Source organism: Phocoena sinus, chromosome 1 (genome assembly GCF_008692025.1).
Source record: "Phocoena sinus isolate mPhoSin1 chromosome 1, mPhoSin1.pri, whole genome shotgun sequence".
NCBI lineage: Eukaryota > Metazoa > Chordata > Mammalia > Artiodactyla > Phocoenidae > Phocoena > Phocoena sinus.
In genome coordinates, this window is record NC_045763.1 from 31,598,186 (window position 1) to 31,624,839 (window position 26,654).

Here is a 26,654-nt window from a genome sequence, read left to right on the forward strand (position 1 = left end):
ATCAATCAATTTTAAACCATCCTAAAATTGACTGCTAAAGCATGTATGGAAGATTCTGTCCTTACACTCTCATCCAGCATCATCCCTTGAAAAAAATGTCCATTTGATAAAGAGAAAGGGAAGCCCATTGTTTTTTTTAATTTGCATTTCTTCTATTACTTGTGAGGTTTTATGGTTTGTCATGTTTTGGGCCTCTTCTACTTTGTGCGTGCATGCCACATACTAATATTTTTTCCTTGTTTTATTTTGGAATGTGTTTCTTACTGATTTGTAAAATTATATGAAGAATATTAACTTTGTTGAGAGCTCCCTGGTGGCCTAGTGGTTAGGATTTGGTGCTTTCACTGAACCCGTGGCCTGGGTTCAATCCCTGGTCATGGAACTGAGATTCCACAAGTTGCTCAGCGAGGCCAAAATCTATATCTATATCTATATCTATATTATATCTATATATAGATAGATAGATATAAAGTTTGTCTATTACACATTGGCAAACATTTTTTCTGGTTTAATCCTGTTTTGTTTATAGTACATTTTGACATAAAGAATCTTTCCATTCTTACGGGGGGGAAAAATAACAGAACTCCTTGTTAATGGAGTTCTCTAATATCTTTCTTTTATTTATTTATTTTTACATCTTTATTGGAGTGTAATTGCTTTACAATGGTGTGTTAGTTTCTGTCTAATATCTTTGTTTCTCCTCCATACCCTCTTTGAGTGTTGACAAGCCCCTGGGACTTGGAATTAGAAGATCAACATTCCCTTACCAGCTGTGTAATTTAGGGCACCTGACTTCACTTCTCTCTGAAGCTCTGTTTTCCTTCACCTGCATCTCAACTTTTGTCAGGATGAAATTCAGCCACCACTCTAATGGCAAAAACTCTGCTATCCCGTTCACTGATAACATCCTCAGGACCTAGAACAGAGCCTTATACTCAGTAGGCACTCACTAAATATTTGTTAAATTAGTGGAAAGCATCTGGCCTGGACCCTGACCCAGGGCAGGCAATCGGTACATAGTGGTCACCCACAGCAAGCCCAGACATCACTGTCTTGAACGGGTCAGAATTTGTATCTCCTAGTCCTGCCGTTTACACTTTTTCCATTATTCCCCAGCCCAGTAATGTATGTATTGAGTACATAGTCTAAGGACGGGCCTGTTTTGAGCACCCCTGGTGGATACGAAAGAGGGCTACTGCACAGACTCTGCCCTTAACTTAGTGATGGCTCTTGTAGGATTTCATTACACATATAGAATAATTAAAAGAGGAGATGAGATGGGCCAGAATGTGGGCCAGGAGTCTTACTGAGAAGTGAGATCAAGAAGGGAAAAGCAGGGCTTCCCTGGTGGCGCAGTGGTTGCGAGTCCACCTGCCGATGCAGGGGACACGAGTTCATGCCCCGGTCCAGGAGGATCCCACATGCCGCAGAGCGGCTGGCCCCGTGAGCCATGGCCGCTGAGCCTGCGCGTCCGGAGCCTGTGCTCCGCGGCGGGAGAGGCCACAACAGTAAGAGGCCCGCGTACCGCAAAAAAAAAAAAAAAAAAAAAAAAAAAAAAAAGGGAAAAGCAGGACCAGGGAAATCTTGTTAAAGGAGGAGGTCCCCAGCAAGGGATTTGAAGGATGAAGACATTTCTGACATACAGAGATGAGAAGGCTGGTAAGGCCAGGTGGTAAACCATGATCCAGGCTTGCTTTTTTTCCTAAGACTATTGGCCTAATGTGCTACTTGACCACAAGACAATTACATTTTATATTCATGATTTCACTCACCGGGACTATTTTACTCGCTCATTGGCACTCACACCATCTGCTCACGTACTGGTTTCAAGAAAAGCTCTCCTTTTCCACTTAGAATCGGAAACCCAGGGAAAAAATGTGAAATCCAGAACATTCAGCCTAGTCAGGTTTTCATTTCTGTTCTAAATCAGCCTCCTAAGTGGTTTGTGTTCAGACTCACAACTGTTCTTCACCTTTCTGAGTGCAGACCCATTGAAGAATGAGAAGAAAAACCAGGTTCCTTCTGTCCAGTTGGTACATGTAATTTTGCACACAAATGCAGGAGCCCTCGAACCCCTGGTAGCCCGTCCAATGACTCCTAGAGTCATATAGTGAACTCCTTGCATCAGAAGTTGGCCCTGAAAAGTATCCAGCAAACCCCAGGCTTCAAATTCTGTAATTATTATAATCTCCTGGGCCTGAAGAACATTATTTTTGGCATATTGCAACTGGCCACAAAATCTGAATCTTTCTGGTTCACTCCTTTCCAGAGATGATTTCCTTTCTCACTCACTACCTGCCTGAGTTCCTAGCTAAGAATCACAACCCACATAGTGTGTAGGTGTATAAGTTAGGATAATATCAACTGCTACAACAAATCAAGTCCATAATCTCAAAGACTTCACATCAGAGACATTTATTTACAGTTTATGTAACATTCCAATGCAACTGTTTCTTGTTAGCAGATAAGCCTTGCACAATGTGTCCGGGGGATCCAGGCTCCTTCCACATCAGGGCTCTGCATTTTCAGCAGTGTTGCTGTGCTCATTGGCAGCCATCTGGTGGAAAGAAAGGATCTTGCATGGAGGATCGTGCATGAGAGGATTTTATGGGCTAGGCTTGGAGTGCTGTACACCACTTGACTCACATTCTTACGGCCAGAATTCAATCATAACAGCCCATAATTGCAAGGGAAGCTGGAAATGTTATTCCTGTGCCCAAGAAGAGAAAGCTTGTTTGGTGAACAGGTATCCTGCCTCTGCCACAATGGATGACTACATCTACTCTCAAATTGCTCTTGGGCAAGCTGTTCAGAGTCCCCATTAGCCATTTTCCTTCCTCCTTTTGTAGACTCAGCCTCTAAGGAGCTCTGTTACTACCAAGAAGGCAGGCCTTTGCTCAGGCATCAGATAGATGGGACTTCAAGTTCACGTTCTGCCAGTAACTAGCAATAGTTCTTGGAAGTTCTCTCTGGGCCTCATTTTTCTTACCTGTAAAATGGACCACAACACAGCTCCAACCTCACGACATTGGCGGATTGCATGAGAAGCACAAGTAAAGCTCTCAGCACGATAGCTGCAAGTTGTAAGCAGTCAAATAGTCTAATACCAATGCTAACTGCTAATAATAATTATAACAAAAATAATGCTATTATTATCATTGGCTAGTCCAGATTTTGAAAAGGAAGAATCTAAGAGACAAGCCGAGGCTCCTGTAAGAATTGAGATAAAATGTGATACAGGTCTGGCCTGGGTAAGATAAAAAAAAGAATACCAGTGTTCAACAAGTACTTTTATAACCATTATCTTGAATCTGAAGAAATCAAGAATAAATAATTTCAGGATTTAATAAGTACATTGGGGGCTTCCCTGGTGGCGCAGTGGTTGGGGAGTCCGCCTGCCGATGCAGGGGACACAGGGTTCGTGCCCAGGTCTGGGGAGGATCCCACATGCCGCGGAGCGGCTGGGCCCGTGGGCCATGGCCGCTGGGCCTGCGCGTCCGGAGCCTGTCCTCCGCAACGGGAGAGGCCACAGCAGTGAGAGGCCCGCGTAACGCATAAAAAAAAATAAATAATAAAAAAAAATAATACATGGGAAGAAGAGAGTAAAGGACCTATAGAGTTGAAAAATGGTCCTGCTGTCCAGTTCAGAGGTTTTTCCCAAGTCTCCAATACTCCTAGGCAAAATTTAAGGTCTATTTTGTTCTCACCCATCAGGTCTCTCACTGCATTTCACATTTCAGTCCACCTGGTTTTCCTCTCACTGCAAGGATCATTCTGACTTCTTTCCCAGCGATCCTCCTTCCACTGATCTACCGTGGCCTTTGCTTAGTCCTGCCCCCACCAGCTCAGTGTCCTCTCTCAACCCTCAGCTCAGCCCCCTTCCCCTCCTTCCAGCCTCATCACTTGAGTTGTCCAGAGAACATTTCCACTAAGATCCTATGACCCCTGACACTTAAATGAGTTCCTTTTTGCCAAATAGCCTGCCTTTCTCAATGATCCCATTTCCATCAATACCCTGCCACAGGGGTCATGTAGTGAGGAAACAGAGCCCAAGGAACCTTCAGTCCTAGAATCTTCTCTTCTAACCAGGAGGGAACTACAATGCAGCAATAAAAGCGTCCTCCAAGCACAGAAATGGCAGGCAGCTCCAATTTCCAAACACAGCTATTGGAAATGGTTAGGGCTCTAAGGTTTACTTCTTAGCTCATCTTGAAAAACTGTAAAGCCAATGCCTTGGCTGGGACAAGGCCCAGTACAAAGAGTTCCACCATTGCTTTTCGGAATAAGATAGGCTCAAATAATTAACATTCCCTTCTCAGCTGACTCATTACCTGGAACGGGAAGTTTGCATGCCTATTTGAATAGAGACAGGAGAGAGAACAAAAGGAAAGAGCATATACAACTTATCAAAATGAGTGTACCAGCACCTCTCTTAAAAAACAAAAACAAGGGACTTCCCTGGTGGTCCAGTGGTTAATACTTGTGCTCCCACTGCAGGGGGCACAGGTTCGATCCCTGGTCGGGGAACTCAGATCCTGCACGCCATGCAGGCAAAAAAAAAGAAAAACAGCAAAAAGACATTGCAGAAGATTAATATTCCATTTTTACAGACCAAGCTTCTGTCTGTTCTGCAGGCTATGTTGTATTAAACCAAATTAAGTGTCACATGTCTCCTGCTATTTCATCACTTTAGCTCAAAGATGCTTTTCTTAATTGAAGTATAGTAGATTTACAATGTTGTATTTGTTTAAGGTGCACGGTAAAGTGATTCAGTTTTATATATATATAACTATATATAACTATATAACTATATATATATGTGTATATATACACATACATGTATGTTTTTCAGATTCTTTTCCATTATAGGTTATTACAAGATATTGAATATAGTTCCCTGTGCTATACAGTACATCCTTGTTGTTTATTATATATATAGTAGTGTGTATCTGTTAATCCCAAACTCCTAATTTATCCCTCTCCCGCCTTCCCCTTTGTTAACCATAAGATTGTTTTCTATGCCTGTGAGTCTGTTTCTGTTTTGTAAATAAGTTCATTTGTATCATTTTTTCGATTCTACATATAAGTGATATCACGTGATATTTGTCTTTCTCTGACTTACTTCACTTACTATGATAATATTTAGGTCCATTCATGTTTGCTGCAAATGGCATTATTTCATTCCATTTTTATGGCTGAGTAATATTCCATTGTATATATGTACCATATCTTTATCCATTCCTCTGTCGATGGACATTAGGTTGCTTCCACGTCTTGGCTACTGTAAGTAGTGCTGCTATGAACATTAGGGTGCATGCATCTTTTTGAATTAGAGTTTTCATCTTTTCTGAATATATGCCCTGGAGAGGGATTGCTGGATCATATGGTAGCTCTACTTTTAGGTTTTTTTTGTTTTTTTTTTTTGTGGTATGCGGGCCTCTCACTGTTGTGGCCTCTCCCGTTGCAGAGCACAGGCTCCGGGCGCGCAAGCTCAGCAGCCATGGCTCACGGGCCCAGCCACTCCGCGGCATGTGGGATCTTCCCGGACTGGGGCATGAACCCGTGTCCCCTCCATCGGCAGGCGGACTCCCAACCACTGCGCCACCAGAGAAGCCCTGCTTTTAGTTTTTTAAGGAACCTCCTTAAAAAGGTTTTCCACAGTGGCTGTTTCCACAGTGGCTGCGACAGTGTAAGAGGATTGCCTTTTCTACACACCCTCTCCACCATTTAGTATTTGTACACATTTATTATTTGTAGACCATTCTAACCAGCATGAGATGATACCTCATTGTAGTTTTGATTTGCATTTCTCTAATAATTAGCAATGTTGAACAAAAAATTGCTTTTTAAAGTATAAGGATCTTACAGTGGAAGTTGCAGCACTTTTCCAGAGACACGTTGGTAGTAACGGGTACTTGGAGGGGCCAGGGGGTAACTAGTTTCCTTCCACTAAGTTCCTCATTATAACTGTCCTTTTGCAATTTTCTCAATTACATTTTAAACAGTTCTGAAGATGCATTGATGTATCTAGTTCTTTTTACATTAAAATTTGTCTTTGTAGAACAAAGTCACAGCTGGGGCTTGTGGAGAGATGATATGCCCGTGGAAGGATAACGTGCTAAAGCCTTTCCTTTGCAGTGTTTTAGCTCTCAAGTGTGAAATAATTACAACAAACCTCATCTGAGGCAAAAGAAAGTGATGAAAGCAGATATTATCATTCAAATATGTGGCATTTCCTTCCATGGGAGTCTTTAAGAGCATACACATCTACAGCAGATGGCTTAGGGAACAAGTCGTTCTGCCTGCTATAGGCATGAGGATGGTGTGGTCTTCTTAAAGCCCCTTTGTAACCCGTAATCCATGAAACAAAGAATGTTATGACCTTCATCCTCTCCAACCCCTTGTTAAAAAGCTGATAATGAATAGAAAAAGTGAAAATCACAAACTGCTTCACTGCCAATACAGTGTCTCAAGTCATCACTGAATATGATTTCAGGAGAAATAACTTAAGCAATCCTTTGGATCTCTAAATTAAGTGTACACTTGGGTGATACAGGTAATTTAAACTTTCAGAACAGAACCAACGGGCAGGAGCCGGAAAGCTTGAGTTTAAATAATACAACACCGCCACCTACAGGTCAAGCACTAAGGAAATGGACACTGCAGCCAGACCGGGTAAAAAGCTAGACAAGCTACTGCCCACGCCAGAAAAGCATCACTGCCTTCACATGAAAGCTGCAATTAAGGGAGGCTTCCCCGGTGGCGCAGTGGTTGAGAGTTCGCCTGCCGGTGCAGGGGACACGAGTTTCGTGCCCGGGTCCGGGTCGGGAAGATCCCACATGCCGTGGCGCGGCTGCGCCCGTGAGCCATGGCTGCTGAGCCTGGGCAGCCGTAGCCTGTGCTCTGCAACAGGATGAGGCCACAACAATGAAAGGCCTGCGTACCGCAAAAAAAAGAAAAAAAAAAAGCTGCAATGAGGGACATTTAAGTGAGCACGGGTTTTTCTTTAACATACGGGATATTGGAGAAACTACAGAGTAGAAAATACGCTTTCCCCATCACTACCTATAAAGACAGGTGATGAGCAAGTCACCAAGGAAGCAGAGAACAGACCCACCATGTCAAGGTGCTGGGGAGGGCGAGTGGTTAGACGGCTTTTGTAGAAGATATGGCATTTAAGCTGACCTTGGTAGGATGAACAGAATTTCTATAAGCCAAGGGAAACAGATTCCAGGCTGAAGGAACAGCTTGAGCTACTAATCTCAATTGTGAAAATGCACAAAATTTCCTCTTATTTTACCACCAGTTCACTAAAGGTTGTATTAAGACACTTGGGAAATGGAATAAAAATCCTATTTCCAATCCCACTGAAAATATTCCAGTAAAGTGTCCTTTGGTATATTTATTATATGCTGCTTGAATAGGCATTTCTTAAAACAGTCAAACTTAGGAACGTGGGATACAAACCAAGGTAAACAGATTTCTCTATTGCAGGTCTTTTCAGAGAATATTTGACTGTACATAGTAAATCTCCAAGAGACTACAGAAGGCTGTTTCCAAAGTTTAACTATAGAATTCATGTTCTGCAAAACACCCCATGAGTAAATCCTCCCTCCCTACTAGGGAAGCAAGGTCAAGTGGTGATTCAAGGATGCAGGCTCTAGAATCAAACTGCATGGATTCCAATTCTAGCTCCACCACTATTAGGCCTCTCCAGGCCTGCTTCCCCATCTGCAAACAGAATAGAGGACCTACCTCACCAGGTACTGTGAAGATTACATGAGGTAATACACATAGAAACCACCTGAAATAATCTGTAGTAGGTGCTGTCCCTTCATGTCCCTCCTGTGTGCTCTTTACACGTCCAGTCTCCCAAATCTGTAGGAGCAGTTCGAGGAAGATGCTATTAACAGAAATACACTCCAGCTATGCCCAGCTGCCACCTATAGTCCCTTGGAAGACTGTGCTCCTTCAGGGTTTCTGGCAGAAAGAAGGGGAGTGTTTTAAAGTTACTTTGCTAGCTTAGGTGAAAAAACAGAATGATATACGCTAATTAACCTCTTCTGGATATAACTGGAAGAGCTTTCAGCATTTGCAAACAAAACAGGACAGATAGAGGTCTTAACAAAGCCCACGAATCACACACATTAAACTTGTGACAATCTTAATTTTATCTTTAAAATTGCTTGTTTTCTTCTGTGTACACACAGAAATTCTAAATGTAGGAGGTAAATTAATACAATTCCAAATACCTTGAGCATTCTGTATTGGGATATCATTACATACGTGTCTGTGTGTGTACATACATGCATGTGTGAATGTATATATGAATGCGTGTGAACAGGAGAGGCAGTGGTATGTAGAACAGCTCAAACACCCTGCTGCAAAAGATTTAAAAGGTTTTATTTTACCATCTCTCCCAGCTCTCTGAGGTAGCCAGCTGAAGATAAACACCCATTGAGATGCAAAACATTTCAGGCAAACCCTCCTTGATTTCTGATTTTTCCATTTCCTTTTCCTGAGTTGTCCCCTTTCTTCATTCACTTTATTTCTATTCCACCACTTTTCACCTGTTCTCCTTAATCACTCCCTGAATTTATAATTTTCCACAGTAGTAGGAAAAAATATTTCTTGGGCACCTATATGCCATGGTACACTCATCTTGAGGCATCGTCTCCATTGAGCCAACGGGAGCCTGAGGCTGGAGATGAAGGCAGGCAGCACTGGGCTGCAGCACAGGCCCCCACTTCACTACTGACTAGATCTATGACTGGGTTGCCCCCTGGTTTACCCAGAACAGCGTAGTTTACACCCATTGCTCTGGCATAATTATTAACAGCATCCCTTCCACTCTCAACAGTACCCTGATTTGGAGTTTAACATGTTCATCCCGTCTATTACCCTAGACAATGTTCTTTACTCCTCTGGACCTCAGTTCCCATAATTTGAAAAAGGATACAGGATTAGATAGTAATTTTAAGCTTTCTTTTAATCTATTTTTTGTGATTTCCAATTGTTTTAAAATTAAAGTAATCCAGTCATGAAATTAAAGATCTTTCAACCTCTACTTCCCTCCTTTCTATAAACTGATGTATACTTTACTCCAACCAGTTGAGACCCAACCTAACTATGTAAGCAGAACTTAACATTGAAGGATCAATAATGAGTATCTCAGAAACTGAAGAAATGAAAAATGAGCTGGAATCAGTGCAAATTTTGTATAGTGTATTCTATTCATCTCATCCCCTGAACCACTTCCTGGTTTGGATATCATACATCAATTATGCCAGGCCCTGGATACTCCCCACCATGAGTGAGATCTGTTGGTATGAAATACCATTTTTACCTAGACCTCCTACCCTAAACAGAAACGGGCCAGGAGATGGTGTCTGGACACAAGGCATGAAATTCCTGCAACAGGACAGAACTTGAAGTCTTGAAACATAAGGCATTTTAACCATATGAGGCAGCAAAAGAAGAAATGGATGACAGAGCGGGACAAGCCAATGTTCCATCACCCCAACCTTCTATTACCTTAGGCAAATAAAAAACTTATTCTGGAGTAAATACATTTATTGATACCCATTTTATATAGTTCAATGAAATAATCTATAAATATAAAAGCATTTTTTTTTTGGATATCACCATGGTCCATGTAAATACTCAACAGTCAGAATCGTCTGCAGGAAGCACTCCAAGTCACACGGTTAGGTTTACAGACCTGAATATACATATTTCATTAAACAGTGGCACTTATGTACTCAAGTGGTCCAGTGGCTTTGGAATACATGACTACTGGGCATGTGGAGTAAAAATAACGTGTAAGTTTAAGTCAATGGAAAAGGGTATCAACCTTTAACAAAAAGAAACAATTATGAATTAATATCCTAGGTGAAGAAAGTACCACAGTTGACACTTGGCGTCAGAATACTGAAGACGAAGTATGTTTAACGACACGTCGTGGTGCCATGTGCTCTCTTCAAGTCCCAGTGGGCAGTCCACCAGCGCCTTAGGGCCATTCAGGATCAACAAAACAGCAATTCTTAAAGGATCTCGATAGCTTAGAATAAAAGGAATGTGGGGGCTGGTATCAAGTTTAAAGAAAAGTGAGCTACGTAATTCAGTGACATAATGCATTTCCCTCCTAAGAGGAGGAGATTGCGGGGAAAACAAAATTTTTTTTAATTCCCTTTGTTACAGTGATCAGAATCATTTATCTAACGTGGGAGCAAGAACCCAGATATCTGGTACTCAAAACACAGGTGCAAAAATTTTCTTCTGTTTTAAAGTTTGTTCTTCAACACTTCCGAGGGAACTAATGCAGCGGCCACTGTTGAGCCTTGCTCTTGACTTGATGCAGCATAAAATTTTCTCATTTCCTCAGAAACAAATACAGGAATGTCCTTTGCTGCAGTCAGACCATGTGTCTTCTGAGTTAGCAAGCAAATGCATTTAGAAGGTCTGAGGTGTGCAAGGTCCAAAATTGAAATCTGAGAGGCAGTGTTAGAACTTAAGCAAGGCAGGATTTTCAGAGACTACTCAAATGAAAATCTAAGCGAAGCATATAAAAACTCAGTTCTTTCTATTATTTTCAACTGGTAATTGACAGCAACATTCTCTGGTAAGGATGGGTAAGTGATGTTATCTCCAGGTCCAAAATATCCCAACTACTTAAAGTAGGACCCCCAAGAGGAGAAAGACACTTGAGGTCTGTGGTCTATAGAATTCTTTTTTGCCATTTTTTTAAAAAAAAGAAATAGTAGCTTCGGTTGCACACCACTGGTTGAAGGGGTTTTCATCCAAATGAGAAACTCTACCCCTTGTCTCTAGTGCAACAGGCACCAGACTCCCACAAGCGGCAACTTCCATGTCCTGTAGCACATGGCATCTGACCCTGGAGTGAGGAATAAGCTGGCACAGACCCCGACCACCGGCATTCAGGCTAGATGGCATTTCGCGGCGTGCCGTTGTGTGTCAACGCTTTCAGGCTGGGGGCACTGGTCTGGTGACCACAGCTCCTGTGAGAAGTCACACCCACCTCAAAAACCTCATGAATAGCTTTTCGGAAACAATGGAAGTTGTAGTCTATTAAACCTGCAGGAGAGAAAAAGGAGATCAGGCCTCCTGAATGTCAACTGTGAGACTATCTACTAGGAAACATTTGGTGACGGAAAAAAATAATTGATATGTATTTAAAAACATATATCCAATTGAGGAATTCTTCACACTGGAAACATGATGAAGCGTATGCCCAAGTGTTAACACTGGTCACCTCTGGGGCCTGGAAGTGAACAGGGTAAATAAAAAAGCAATCAGGAAGACAAATTTGCTAAGAAAATTTACAATGAAATCTAAAGTCAAAGTAAAATACTTTTTGATTTATCAAGCTTTTCCTTTTACAAGTCTCTGAGGCAGCCAAAGAAAAGCTGAAGTGAACAGTTGGAACAGTTTTGCAAACTGCTTAGTAGAGCCATGGGGTTGGGAGGTGTCAGAGGGGCCCATCAGGCAGAGTCTCAGGAAGCCTGCTTCCCCTATATGGGAGGTAAGGCAGCTCCGTTCTCATCTGCTCTATGAACTAGCTTCCAAATAAGATTTCGGTCAAACAAAGGGCTCCCTACAGGTACGTATGGACATATGACCAATTCTGGCCACTGAGATAAATGCAAGTGTGTGAGACTTCTGTGAAGTCTCCTTAAAAGAAAGACTTCCCTATTCCTCCCCATTCCTCCTTAATGTCCAGAATATGGATAAGATTGCTGGAGCTCCAGGAGCCATTCCAGATCACGAGGAGAACTTGAGAATAGAAGCCAGTGCTGAGAAGGGCAGAGCAGAAAGAGAGGACTTACGTCCTCGAGGATACTGGGACGTAAAGACAGCACACGAGAAAGAAATCACAACAATCTGATGTTAAAATGACTACTGTGAAGTCCAAAGGTGGGAGAGCCAAGTGCAGGGCAAAAGCAGCAATGAAAGCTTCAGGTGTGAGGCAGAGCTCTGAGGATACGGGCAGGATTTAATCAGGCAGGAAGGGAGAGCAGAATCACAAGGCAACAGCAGGGAGCTGGCAATGAGGAAACACAGCACACAGGTGGAAAACAGGAAACAAACTGGTCTGGCTGGAGATAGAGGCAGAGAATTTTGGGGAAAAGTACTGAGAATGGAGTCTGAATAAGCAGGTTAGAGTCAAATTACGGAGGTCCTTCAGATTCAGGAAAAAAATAAAAGTTTTAATAAGCTCAACTACATTAAAACTGACTTCTATGCAAATGGTAAAATTAAACTGACAATCAAGGAAATGTGAACACTGGCTGGATATTTGATGATATTATGAAATCACTGTTTTTTTGGTTTTTTTTACACAACTACTGATGGTAATACTGCTATGTTTTAAAAAGCACACTACCTCTTACAGACACCTGCTGAAATCTGTATAGACAAAATGATTTGATGTTAGAGATTTGCTTCAAAATAACCCAGTAGGGGGCTTCCCTGGTGGCGCAATGGTTGGGAGTCCGCCTACCGATGCAGGGGACACGGGTTCGTGCCCCGGTCTGGGAGGATCCCACAAGCCGCGGAGCGGCTGGGCCCGTGAGCCATGGCCGCTGAGCCTGCACGTCTGGAGCCTGTGCTCCGCAACGGGAGAGGCCACAACAGTGAAAGGCCCGCGTACCGCAAAAGAAAAAAAACAAAAAAACCCAGTAGGGAAAAAGGTATAGCAAGCAAATAAGAATGGCTATGATTTTGATAACTGTTGAATCTGGGTGATAGATAAAAAGGGGTTCCTCACATTATTTTATCTACTTTTTTATATTTGATCGTTTCCACAACAAAAGAGCAAAAGATAATAATTTAGTTGTGAGGAGGATATACAGCAAATAAGACTGACCATGTCTTGATGACTGTGAAAGCAGGGAGATGGGTATATGGAATCGCTGTGCTAGTCTACTTTTGTGTATATTTGAAAATTGCCATAGCCAAAAGTTTTTTAAATTTCTAAAGATTAGAATGGAGAGGGCTTCCCTGGTGGCGCAGTGGTTGAGAGTCCACCTGCCGATGCAGGGGACACTGGTTTGTGCCCTGGTCCGGGAAGATCCCACATGCCGCAGAGCGGCTGGGCCCGTGAGCCTGTGCTCTGCAACGGGAGAGGCCACAACAGTGAGAGGCCCACGTACCGCAAAAAAAAAAGATTAGAATGGAGAAAAATAAAGAACTCCTAAGTACAAAAAAGACACAGTACAAAAAAGATAAAAGTATATGAACAGATAAATTACCAGAGAAGACACCTGAACAGACATAAAAGGGTACCTGCAGTGAAAAAGATGCTTGCTCTAACCCGTAAAGAAATAAAAACCAGGTCCAAATGAGATACCATTTCACACCTACCAGACTGACAATAACTAAACAGTCTAACAATATCAAACATTATCAAGGACATGAAGTGACAAGAACTCCCACAAAGCACTGTCTGGGGTGAAAATAAAGCCACTTTGGAGAGCAATTCAATAATGCCTAATAAAGCTGAAGACATATGTCCTCTATAAATTCCACTCCTAAATACTTATTACTCTTGAGAAATTCTCCATATGTGCAAAGGCAAACTTGTTCATGAGCATTTCTTGCAAATCTATTTGTAATCTTAAAAATCATCTACATGTCCAGCAAGAAGAATATAAATTGTGGTATATGCAATCCATAGACTACTGTGCGGCAGTGACAACTGAATGAACGAACTGGAGCTACATCTATCGATACGGATAAATCTCAAAAACAATCTTGAATGAAGAGAAACAAGCAACTTGCAGAAGACAACTTACATTTGGACATCATTTACACAAAGATACACAATACCCTATATTGTTTAAGGATAGATATGAAGTGAAAGACTAAATCATGCACAGGAAAAAGAAAACACTACATTCAACAGAGCGCAAGAGGGGGTTTCAACTGAGAAACACACAGAAGACAAATATGTATTTGTCATGTTTCAGTTCTTAAGCTCAAAGGTGAATACTCACATTTTTGTTGTACCCAGAACACTTTGTACATCTAAAATATTTCATTAATATCAACATCAGTGAAATAATATTAATTCACTCAATATTAATTAATATCACAAAACCCAAGCAGAAAAGCAGGGACTTGTTGCAGTGAATAACAGAGAGTTACTATAGATCCTTGAATAGTTAAATAACATAATAAAAGGAATTTTCTGAAACCTAGTCTGCCTTTAGAATAAAAGATGATACGTGCTGAGCCATTAATATATATGTTGAATGCAGCACCACAGGCTGGAGGAATGAGGACCTGGATTGGAGTCACCAACAGTGTAAACGGAAAGGACACCCGAGAAACAGTTCCGAGAAAGTTCCAAGAAACATGGTAAGATTTGGTGAAAACTGAATGTAAACACAGGAAAAGAATGGAAAAAGGAAAACACAGAATGCTCTCTGTGAGATAATCTGCAAGAGCCTCACGGGCAATTACACCATACGATTACCTGACGGCACATAGCTAAGCTTGGACACCAGAAAAATGGCGTAATGAGTAACAGAAGTAGAGTAGCCGGGATGGTCGTGAAACAAAGGGGAAAATATTCATCAGTTTTTGACACCATGGACAAGTTAAAATATTTAAGTGAAGATGTCTTACTAATAGCTCCAAACACAGGCCCAAGCCAGAGTTGGAGAGGTGAATTTTTCAATCACCTACACAGAGAAGATTGACTGAAGGCATGGATGAGATGTGCTGACCAGGAGAATTAAGTGAAGAAGTGAGCAGGAGACCGGGCTCTGAAGAACACTCAGAAAAAGAAAAAGAGAAGAAACAGGACAGGTGGTCAGAGAAACAAACACGTAGAAGAACCCGGAGAGTTCTGCTTTAGGGAAGCAGAGAGAAGAAAGTTTGAGGGAGGAGGGATTGACAGCACATGCTTCAGAAGCCTGAAGAGGCCACAGAATGAGAAAAGGCCACTGAATGCAGCAAGAAGAAGACCTAGTAACCTCTCAAACAGCTTCAGCAGACTGGTTCAGGTGGAAGCCAAACCGTAGGCAGTTAGACAGGTAATGGAAGGATGTAAAATGAGAGAGGCTGGAATAAAAAACTTGATTTAAAATAAAAGACCAAAAAAAGGCAGGAGAAAGTCTGCACTGTACGTGGACGGGAAGGCACAAAAGTAGTCTGAGCTGGTAAATCCTCTAACACTGCAATATTGTTTTTTCTTGCTTTCAAGAACCTAAGAAATTATGACAAAGAACTTAAAGAAATCTTTTTAAAATGCATTACCTTTTCGTTCAAAACTTTCTTCCCTAAGGATGCAGACCAGTGCCAAAAATTTAGTCACCTCCTTTAAATACAGGACCGTTGTGTTATTCAGCTTGATGATGGCCATAGATTCTTTGTCGTAAGCACTTCCACTTCCATCTTCCTTTAACCTGTTTTAAAACAAAGTATCATCCATTAGAGGTTTCCCAACTCAGCATTTTGTCATATTTGCACAACAATAAGGGTTTCCACCCAGTTTCCTGAACGTCTTTTGAGAAAGGAGAATGCCCGCTCTCCCTTACTGGAACAGAAGCTGTGTTTAGCTATGGGTGCCCAGCCCATGCTGCAGTATTCATTCCATGCGCTCACATCACCTTCTTCACCTAGGATGCATGGAACACAGCAGGTTTCCAATATTCCCTCACATTAATTGGCGCTGACACCCTCTACAAATAAAGAAGGACCTGAAATATGAAAACTGCCATCAGTGAAAAAGGAGTAAATACAAAAACTAAAATCAATAAATACGGTCCCATTCAAAAAACACAAATCAAGAGTCAAGTAAGCAGGACTTCCTGGTGGCACAGTGGTTAAGAATCTGCCTGCCAATGCAGGGGACACGGGTTCGATTCCTGGTCCAGAAAGATCCCACATGCCACAGAGCAACTAAGCCAGTGCGCCACAACTACTGAGCCTGCACTCTAGAGCCCGCAAGCCACAACTACTGAGCCTGCGTGCCACAACTACTGAAGCCCGTGTACCTAGAGCCCGTGCTCCGCAACAAGAGAAGCCACTGCAATGAGAAGCCCGCGCACTGCAACAAACAGTAGCCCTGCTCGCCGCAACTAGAGAAAGCCTGCGCGCGATGAAAACCCAATGCAGCCAAAAAAAAAAAAAATCAAATAAGCAGCAAACTGAACTTCAATAAAGCATACCGAATTGCACACATGTTTTGTGTTAAGAATACAAAGTAATGGCTATTTCTCTTCTTTTTTATAATGTACTTTATCACATATAATGTAGTTTACAGTGTACCTTATACTGAAAATAAATTTTATAACTAAATTTGATTATTTTAATTATAAAAATTGGTTTATGAAAATTTGATTTGTTTTAAAGAAAAAGCGAATGTTCTATTCATCCATTTTTAAAATTAGGAATAGGAACATGAAACTCTTCTGCATAACCTACGGACAAAATCTCATTTTCACTGTGGAAAGAATAAAAACAAAGGAGAGCATATAATCACAAAACTGAAAAAGAGACAGGAATGCAAGACAAGAATAGACAGGTAAAGAAGAGGTAACACAAATGCATTCTCCTACCCAGAGGCAGCTGGACAAAGACACTGACAAGTTAGGCAGAGAGAGCAAGGTAAAGGGTAGGGACAGAGAGATGAAAGAGGAATTTAGACTAGGTGGAGCAGAGAGGAACAACAGATAAAGGACACAGGTATCAGAAAGCAAAGGTAATGTCAGAGCATCGAGAAAGTGCATTGTGAGGACTGACATTAATACATGAGATGAATCAGGGCTATTAGAGGCTGCAGAGGTTACTGGCTTTTGAAACACCAGTAAGTTCACCAAAGTTTTCACTTGTCCTCTGGGTTATTCTACAAAATCACTTCTTTGCCAACTTTTACAAATTTCTGTATAGAGTGTGGTAAATATGCATAAAACAAGAGTTTATATTTTAGAGACTTATTTTGGAAACTTATATGTATAGGCCAAATGTTTATAAGTTCTTCTGACATCCAGAATTCTGATTTCCTTGTTTCTGAGCTCTCTGAAAGATTAAGGATCCCTCAGTTCCACAAAACCTGAGATTAAATCAGGAACCAGTACATACTTTGTTATTCAGAGTGTTTTAAATAAATTAATCTTATTTATTGATCTAGCTAAGTTGCAGTAGTGAGAAGACACAGTACAAACCCCCCAAATAATAGCGGGTGAAACTTTCAGTGATAGTAAATCTGGCACTAGTCACACCGCTCTTATCCACCTATGCTGAAGGAGTAAGACCCAGCAGCCCACCCACACAGAAATCATGCTCCAAGTTGAAGCACTATGGTCAGAACAATCCTACTTCATACACTACTTGCTAGACGCCTCAGAAATTAATCCCCCTGACAAATCAAGCTGGTAGTCTTCCCCGTGTCTGAGATCTTGCAGAAATATATATGTACGACTTACCCATATATACAAGACACATCAATTACAACATCAATCATGTCACAGCAAAGTTCATACGACTGCATATCCACAGGAGAACTGTCTGTTGCAATGTAGATTTTGCTGACAACATCGAAGAGAAAAGCTTTTTCAATACCTGAATTCTTGAAAAAACAAAATTGAGTGTTCATTTTTTTTTTAAGAATCACAATTTGTGAACTTATCAAAGATCTTGAATCACTGATTAACATCCAAGAGCATTTTTAATTATACAACCTAAAACCAAAAGAGCAAATAGTACTTGCTTAGGAGACACGTCTCTTATCCAAAGAATAAAAGTGGAATTATTTCTCTACTCTGATTTACTGACATAATCGCACCAGTCAAATTTGTTTTTTCTTCATCCTCTTTACTTAAATGAATTATTTCCTAAGACGCCACACACACACCCAAAAAAATCTCCAAAAATCAAGCCACGCTACATTTTCAATAATCCTTTTTGTGGCAATAATCAATCTCTGATTCAAATGACCTTGCTACCAGAAAGGCTTGATGTGGCAAAGAATGTTTCACGTCAACATCTAGCATAACTCAAAAAGCCCAAAGAATTGGGATCACTACACATTGAGTCCTTCAAAGAAATGTTTGGGAAATATAGTGGCTGAATGCTAAATTTATTGGAAGAATATCCTTTTTTATTAAGCTGAATCCTCAAAATAAGTAATGTGAACTATGACACAGATTATAGTTAGCAAGGAAAGGATCAATTTTTCAATGTGACCTCCAATAAGGCAGAGATTAAGTCCAATTCCCAAAACCCAGTCTACCCTACTTTCTACTCTTCCTTCAGGAAACAGATACCATGAAGATATTAATTCAGAAAGCATGAAAAAATTTCTCATCAGGGCATTTTAAAACAAGAAAAAGTGAGTATTAAGGAAAAAAATTCAGAAAATAACTCAAGCCTTTTTTTTTTTTTTTTTTTTTTTTTTTTTTTGCGCAGTACGCAGGCCTCTCACTGTTGTGGCCTCCCCTGCTGCGGAGCACAGGCTTAGCAGCCATGGCTCACGGGCCCAGCCGCTCCGCGGCATGTGGGATCTTCCGGGACCGGGGCACGAACCTGTGTCCCCTGCGTCGGCAGGCAGACTCTTAACCACTGCGCCACCAGGGAAGCCCTCAAGCCATTTTTTAAATGTTTTTATTACTTACTTTACACTTAATTGTATTATTAGTCCTTAAGCTTGATTCAGACTAATTCCAGCCATTTTTTGGAGAACTTGATAACACAAATATATTCAACAAAAACGGAACCAGAAACTACAGTGAATTAAATAGCTCACTTACTGATATAAAGATATTTAATAGATTTTCCAAGGTCGGTAGTTGTGGGATAAGTTTCTGCACCACCTTACTAAAGGCTTCAAATATTGAATGGTCATAGATACTAGTCAAATAAAAGCTGAAAAACACAACATAGTTTGATTAATTTGAAAAATCTTAAGTCCAGTGACAATTATCATGATACACAGAATTTTAAGTTTCTTAACATTTGATTTCCGTAAGTTCAAATAAAGCCTCTTTATCTTGTGTACCATACCCATCATGAAAGATGACAAATGCAGTTTCCCCACCTGGCTTGTAGCTCTCCATCCCTTTATTGCATTTACACAGAGGGCAATTGAGGCAGTACACAGGAAAGCATTTTCAGATGCAGAAACCTGAATATTCAGCTAAGTCTTTGCAATCTGATCCAAAAACCTTGGTTTCTTAAGCCCATAACTGACAAAAACCAAGATAAAAACCAAGAGAAAGCTCATAGGAGATAGGTGACATTCATTAAATAAGAATACAATACAGGTCTCTACTAAAATGTTACCGCTTCAGAAAGTTCCCTCCTGACCCCCCTACCTAAAATAGTACCCCTGTACCCATTACTTTCAACGCCTTTCCCCTAATTTGTTTTTCTTCACAGCACTGATAAGCACTTAAAATTATACTATACAAAAAAAAAAATATACTATACATTTATTTATAAATGCTTCTGAGCTGTCTCATTCATCAGAATATAAGCTCCATGAGGACAGAGACTCTGTCAGCCTTGCTCACAGCTGCAGGCCCACTACCCTGAAGAGTGCTCATAAACATTTGGTGAATAAATGAATGAATAAAACTGGAGCTTAGAATTTATGTAAATAACATATTATGGAGAATGAGAGCAGGGGCTCTAGAGAGAATGGAAAAGCTATCTGGAGGCCTAAGAGGATGCACAGTGAAGTAAATTTGTAGATTTAACAAAACACGTATTTGAGAGAGAGAGACCTTTAACAATAACAGTGTGGTCAATTGTACCTACTTTTTCACTCAGGAAATATACTCTTCGTTATAAAGTTGTATCCATTACATAAACACAAATTACAAAGTCAGAGACACATAACTGTTTATATCACACTTTGTACCTAATTTAAAGATACTTTCAAAGAGCTCACCTAAGAAGCTAACCTAGATGGGGCTCTAATCTAGATGTCAGAACAATGGCACAGGTGAGACCAAGATGATTCCCCCCCACAGGCACTAGGGTCAAAGGAATATTTTGGCAACGTGATAAGGTCCTGCAGCAACTATGAGGCTTGGAGGTGGATGGGGGCAGGGAAGAACCTCCAAGCCACAGGGCATTTTATAGTAAGCTAAGTTTCTGGAAATTGGAAATCAAATACAGCCTCATCCATAGGCCTGCTAGTTATTAATAAAGCTTAATGCTGTTAACAAGGCCTAGGGTCCCATAGAGAACTGGAAAAAGGGATGGTGCGTACCAATGAGGTGGGATGCCCTGGAAAGGGACACAGACATGGTGTTAAGGATCAGAAGGGTTCCCATGGGCACTGGAGAACACAGGACAATCATGGCTTAAAATCCATCATTCATGGTGAAAAAATAAGATTGAAGAATTTTATGGGAAGATACTTTCACTTTCTCCTACAAATACTGCTGAATTTTTTTAAAGCCTGAATTACTTGCACATATTTTAATCCAGGCTAGAGGTCAATGAGACTTTTCTATGTGGTTTCCTAGGAGAATAACAGAAAGATCTTGGAGCCAGCGGCCCTAGAGAATATTAGGGGTTGAAAAATGGGGGTTGGCTTGAGCCTATAGAGAAGTCATTATAACAGACCAAGGATAAGGAAATAGCTATGGTTTGTCTCTCGCCTGCTTCCCCTTTAAGCTGTTTATATCATCAAAAGAACATTTTCTTGGGTACTTTTTATTAGTCATTTCTACCTAAACCATAAAAAAATAAATAAATAAGATGTAGGAAATATTTCTTATACACTTTCAGAACACAAGTACACAAGTCATCAATCCTATCTAATAGGTGTTCTTTAATAATTTCTTAATATTTAATTATGAATCGGCAGTTCTTTAAACTTAAGAGTTCTTTAAACTTGATAAGATACACTCACTTAACCCAATTTTTAGAGATTCATAAAAGCATAAGTGTTTTAAAAAGCATAAACAAGATATATTACAGTCCAGACATTAAAGTGTACCCTCTTTAAAAAGCTCTTCCTACTGAAACAGACACTGTGAAAGCTCAAGCTACAGACTTTTACAACAAATGCGACAGAGATTCCCTGAACTGAGGCAAGAAGGAAAAAAAAATAATAATAATGAAACCAAGAGAGGGGAGCCCCAAAGCAGATTTATGCCATGAGGAAACAGCCTGACTCCAGTCTCTTGAGATGAATTTGTAAACACACCTACAGAAACACACTTCACATGACTTCCACCTCTGGGAAAATGCAAAAAAGGGGGAAAGTAACGTCTCAGTAACATTAGGCTCCCAAACCTGCTTGAATTCAACAACAAAGAGATCAAAAACATTACAGATTTGGGAAGGGTATACCAGTAACAGAGAGCTACGTGTCTGTAATGACAGAGATGGGAATACATTTACACACTTTTCAGGGCTCTCATATCAAACACACAGGTTGTTACCTAAGGTGGAGTTTTTCTAGCCCAGCATCTGCAAGGTCATCATTGGCCCTTTGATGAATGTCCCTCTGTGTTTCTATTTTGTGATCATCAGACAGACCATCAACTTTGTGAATAAAAACCTCAAAATTCATGTCTGGGTTAACTTTGTAGGCTTTAGAAACAGTAATGTGAAGTCTTGTTAAAGCCTCCATGTAGTCATCCTGTAAGTCAGAACAAAATATTTTTTAAAAAGAAATCTTAAGTTAAGAAAGCCTCAAACTACCTCTTTCCCCAACCACAGAAAATATATTATCCTAATTATTCATAAATATTCAAACATCCAAATACATTAACTTATACCACTAAACAGACCTTCAATCGCTCAAGATAAAGAATTCAGCTACCAAGTTAATGCTTGTAATTTTTAATACTGATAATATAAGGAAAGGAAATGGGAAATGGACACTTCTTCCCAATAGAATTTTTAAAGTAATCCCAGCTCTGCCATTTATTAGATGTGTGACTTTAAGCAGGTTGCTTAAACTCTGTGATCTCAGTTTACTTATCCATAAAATCGGAATTACAGTACCTACCTCCCAGTTTTGTGAAGACATTAATTAGGTCATGTATATGAAAGCAGCCATTACAGAGCCTGTCACTCAGAAAGCATTCCTAACTAATGCTTAAGCTTAGAAGAAGTAAGATTCTTAAGGATGGAGACACATCCCATCAGTCTGAGTGCCCGCCACATGCTAGGCCCTCAATAAGTGCTCCTTGGGCTAAACCCTACTTGGTCAACTAAAGAAACTATTCACTTTAATATTTACTGACTCAGTTCTCACATTCCTTCTTACATTATGGGCACTGATGAGACCTTTTCAGTGAGTGACATCACTACTGTAATAGCTAATAGAGTACAGCAATATCTACTATTAACAAAAACGGAACGCTGCTCACTAACTAGAACTCAGGGATATAAACCATATCTCCTAGTCATCTGATATTCTGTACTTGTACAATGGCATGCCTGTTCCCAAAGCACCTCTGCAGGTACATCTCTCGCACTGTTAGGGAATCTACTGGCAAAGAAATAAGCTGCAAGAAGCACATGACAAATAAACAACTTTCCTTTGTTCCTACATCTTCCATCACCAAAGAAGAAAAGTAAACATTATCATTTCTAACTACCTGTGCGTCAATGACATATATCAAAGCTCCTGTTCCCCTGAAGATCATCTCGTAGTCAAAAGTAGGGTCGAAAAAGTCCATTTGCCCAGGAAAATCCCATATTTGGAAATTCACAAAGGAGCTATTTGAAATGTCATCTTTGTAAATCTTGTTGGTACTTTCCAAAAAGAGGGTCTCGTTGGGTGACATTTTATGAAACACCACCTGTCAAAAGAAAGAAAACAATTTAATGACTATTCCACTTTTTATTTAAAATACAGAACTCCACCCTGAATTAACACAATTTAAAGAACTTGATCCTATAGCAAAAATTTTAAAAGAGGTAAAAAGTGAATGGTGTATCCACTGGTATCCACTATCCTTTAACTTCTAACAGAAGACACCAAATTATTGAAACCAAATCACCAGAAAAGCTGAAACTTTTCTGCTATTTTCTGTCTGTATTCAATACTAGCAGTAGCAATGTCTCTCATTTCAGTTTGATTTTTTTTTCTGTAAAACTATCAATTCTGCCAAAATCTGCTTTAAGATTATGAAAACTTATAAAGTTTAAGCAGTTTTGTTCACTGAAAATTTATCAGGCTCTGAGAAATAATCAGAAATGAAACTGACTGGACCCTGCCCTCAATGGGTTTGCAGTCTTGTGGAAGAAATGAAACAAAGGCAAATTATACCAAGCAGAAAGTGACATATTGAGGAAGAAGGAATATATGTGGGGAGGGGAAAGAATGGGAGTTGACAGGGAAAAGACCGCTCCCAAAGAAATGGTAAAGGCAATTGTTAAGAATCAAAATTATCACAATCTACACAATTCTAACACAAAACTAATTTGCCTCTCTGTTACTTTCTAGATGAGGAAAATGGATAGTTACTCCCAAGGCTTAGATAGTGAGTAACACGTGAAAAGAATTAAAATCAGTTTGCTAAAAACCTACCATAAATGTACTCAGATTTTGCTGTAAAGGTAAAAGATAAATAAAACATAGTAATCCATTACATGTGGAAGAAGGCTACTTCTTAAAAACATCATGTCTACAGAATATCATGCAGAGATTTATTTTGGAGAGACCTCTGCAACAGAGTGGAAAGGACAAAAGGCCAGGTATCTAGCATTTTATCGTCAGCTCACTTTGTGTGTAAGAGCCATGGCTGCTGAAGGAGGTGAACCCTGCCTCTATTTCCCCCTTATTAAAAAGTGAGGAACCCTCCATCCGTTCCCGACATTCCCCAAGTGAAAGCACATGGACTGACAAAGGTCTGCAAATATTCTCCAGGTCTCAAAATTTTTGTAGCCACACACAAACGGGGGAAAATCACTAGTAATTATACTCACCGGGCCACAAGTACTAAAATAGGTGGAAGAACAGCCCCCAAATCCCACAAATGTCACAGTGAAGTCTCCTTCGTACTAGTAACAAGAGGAGGCATTACAAAGGCCAAAGAGTTAGTCACTACTCTTTCTGACGCTGCTCCCTGGGGCTCACCTGGGAAGCCCTGAAAACTCAGATCACCTGAAGTGAGAGGCACAAACACAACCGGGTCCGGGGAGGGAGTGTGGGAAGTTCTCCAAGTTAGAACCGGGGAACAAGTCTCAGTTTCGTGAATGGCACAGGGGCTGGGTCCCAGGAGGCGAGGTCCCAGGCGGTGCCACGGACACCTGCCTCGCTCCGGCCACTCGGGGAGCGCGGGGACCCAGTCGGCCTCGGCTGACCTGGGCGTGGACTCCAAGATCGGGGTCCCGGCGAGGGCCGCGCCCGGGCTCTGCTCCCCGGAGGAGAAGAGAAAGTGCGCTGGGACAGCCCGGCCGCCGCCCTCCTCGGGGCCTCCCCCCCGGCGGCCACCCGCGCCCCCGGGTAGAGGAGGGAGGGGGAGGGGCGGAGGGGCCGGCGAGGCCCCACTCACCTTTTGGATGGAGGACTTGCCGCTGCGCCTGAGCCCCATGAGCAGAATCCTAGGCTTGGAGCTGTCAGCGCCCCCCGGGCCACAGCCTCCGCCGGCCCCCGCCCCAACCCCGCCGCCCGCCGCTGCCGCCTCCTCTTCTTCCTCCTCCACGCCGTAGCCGAAGTCCTTTGGGAACGAGTCCGCCGGGCCGTAACTGCCGGCGAGGGGCGTCTCCTCCGCCCCGTACTGCAGGGACATGGTGCTGGAGCCGCCGCCGCCCGCGCCCTGACAGGCCACGCCAGGCCGAGCCAGGCCGCCGCCTCCCCAGGCCGCCGCCGCCACCGCCCCCGGCAGCCGCCACCGCCATGCGGCCCGCCCCCCGGAGCCCGGCTCTCATAGGCTCGGCGCCCGGGCCCGGCCCCTCATTGGCCGCCCGAGCTGCCACTCGGGAGCAGCAAGGTAGGTGGTGCCCGTCACGTGCTCGGAATCACCTGACTCGGAGCCGTGGAGGGGGGAGGAGGAGTCACGAGGAGGGTGGCCCGGCCCGACTGAGCCCTGAGCCCTCTGCCCTCCGCCCCAGCCCGCACTTCGGCCCTGCCCAGCCACGTACCTTGTTCCTCACCGCTCTCCTACTTTCTTCCGGGCTCCGGAGGCCATCGCAATAGGAGATGCTCTCTGGGCACTTGGGAGAATTGACTGTCCTCCTACTACTATTGTGCTCGCCCAACCAGTATTTATTGATGCCCGCGAAGTCCTGGAGCACAAGGGGCACAGAACTGGAACCGCCTTGGACCGTGCCTGCGCTCAAGTTGCTCCAAGATTAATGGGGATCGGACCTCTGCGTAAGTAGCTTCCGTACGAGATATCAAATCGTAAGGTCAAAGGTACAGATAAAAATGCTCGGGAGTTGGGTGGACGCATCTCTAAGGAGCTGGCGTCTGAATAGTTCTAGAAGGATGGATATGGTTGGGATGTGCAAAGGTATGGAGGAAGAGCCAGCTAGAGTGAGGGCAAAGCCTCAACCAAGGCAGAGTCATGGGTGAGATAGTTCGTTCTAGCAGGTAACTGGACCCTGATAGGAAAGCAAGTGCAAGCAGGGGAGAATGTCTTATCCTTTTTCTTCAGCAAATCACTGACAGTGAATACTCCTGCCACTTCACACTCATCAGGACCAGATTCCCCCTCCTCCCCACCCAAAGTCTACTTCTTCAGTAATCCTGTCCACCCATAGAACATTGCATCTTCTATGACCTCCTTCAGATCAGAAACCAAAGGAATGAATAAAGAAAGCAAACCAAAGCAAATGCTTATCACCAATATGTTTGGGGAAGCTAAAGGAATTTTTACTCTTCGGTCAGGCTTTAGAATTGGAAATTTGACAAAAGAGGATCCTCTTCCTGAAGGGGGCATGGGTGGTGGTACTGATCTTCCAAGGAAACTAACTTCTTGATTGTGAACGGAAAGCATGTATGCAAATCTGGGACTTGGCTCTGTCTGAACGTCGAAGTTAAAGGTAGGACACATACTTAGAGGTCATCTAGTCCAACCTCTCACCTAAAGAGAATCCACTCTACAGTGTCTCTGACTGATAGACATGCAGCATACACTTCAATAGATGCCAGGGAAGAGAGCTCACTATCTCAATAGGCATCCAGTTCCACTGTGGTAAAACTTTGTTTAACAAGTCTCTTATTCAGGCCAAAAATCACACTCCCTGGAGCTTACATACCAGAGTCTATAAGCAGTGGTCATCATCTTTTTCATGACAGCACCTCACATATTAGATTACAGTCTTCATTACCCACTGTCTTCTCTGTTCCACATTAAACATACTAAGTTCCTTCAGCCATTCCTTCTACAGTAATGTCCAATAGCACTTCCTGTGATGACAGAAATGTTCTACATCTACACTGCTCAATTGTTGCTAGTGTGACTGAGGAACTGAATTTTTAATTTTGTTTAATTTTAATTGCCAGATGTGGCTAGTGGCTACTGTATTGGACAACACAGCCTTATAGTTTCAAATGCACTCTCCTTTATATGCAACTGAGCTTGTCAACATCCATCAAATGTCTGACACCTACAATGCAATACTGACCAATACAGCCTTCAGGGTGACTGTTTAGCACCTGGACAATATTTCTATTAATGCTTTCCAGAATGGATTTTTTTTTTAATATA

The 26,654-nt window shown here is 41.9% G+C and overlaps 1 protein-coding gene across 1 annotated transcript; it reads right to left on the reverse strand.

Moving 5' to 3' along the window:
* Window positions 1-9,555: 9,555 nt before the first annotated feature.
* Window positions 9,556-24,885, reverse strand: RRAGC (Ras related GTP binding C). The gene is made up of 7 exons (XM_032630121.1): window positions 24,495-24,885; window positions 22,593-22,796; window positions 21,426-21,625; window positions 18,777-18,891; window positions 17,454-17,596; window positions 15,283-15,431; window positions 9,556-11,094 (listed from the first exon to the last, which is right to left on the reverse strand). The coding sequence occupies exons 1-7, from the start codon at window positions 24,729-24,731 to the stop codon at window positions 10,943-10,945; spliced, it is 1,200 nt and encodes a 399-aa protein (XP_032486012.1). The 5' UTR covers window positions 24,732-24,885; the 3' UTR covers window positions 9,556-10,942.
* Window positions 24,886-26,654: the final 1,769 nt, after the last annotated feature.

Coding starts and splice junctions, on each gene's coding strand:
- RRAGC (XM_032630121.1), bottom strand. CDS start 24,731: ATGTCCCTGCAGTACGGGGCGGAGGAGACGCCCCTCGCCGGCAGTTAC. Junction 22,797..24,494: donor GCAAGTCCTCCATCCAAAAG/GTGAGTGGGGCC, acceptor TTCTTTTGACAG/GTGGTGTTTCATAAAATGTC. Junction 15,432..17,453: donor GATGTGTCTTGTATATATGG/GTAAGTCGTACA, acceptor GTTTTAAAACAG/GTTAAAGGAAGATGGAAGTG.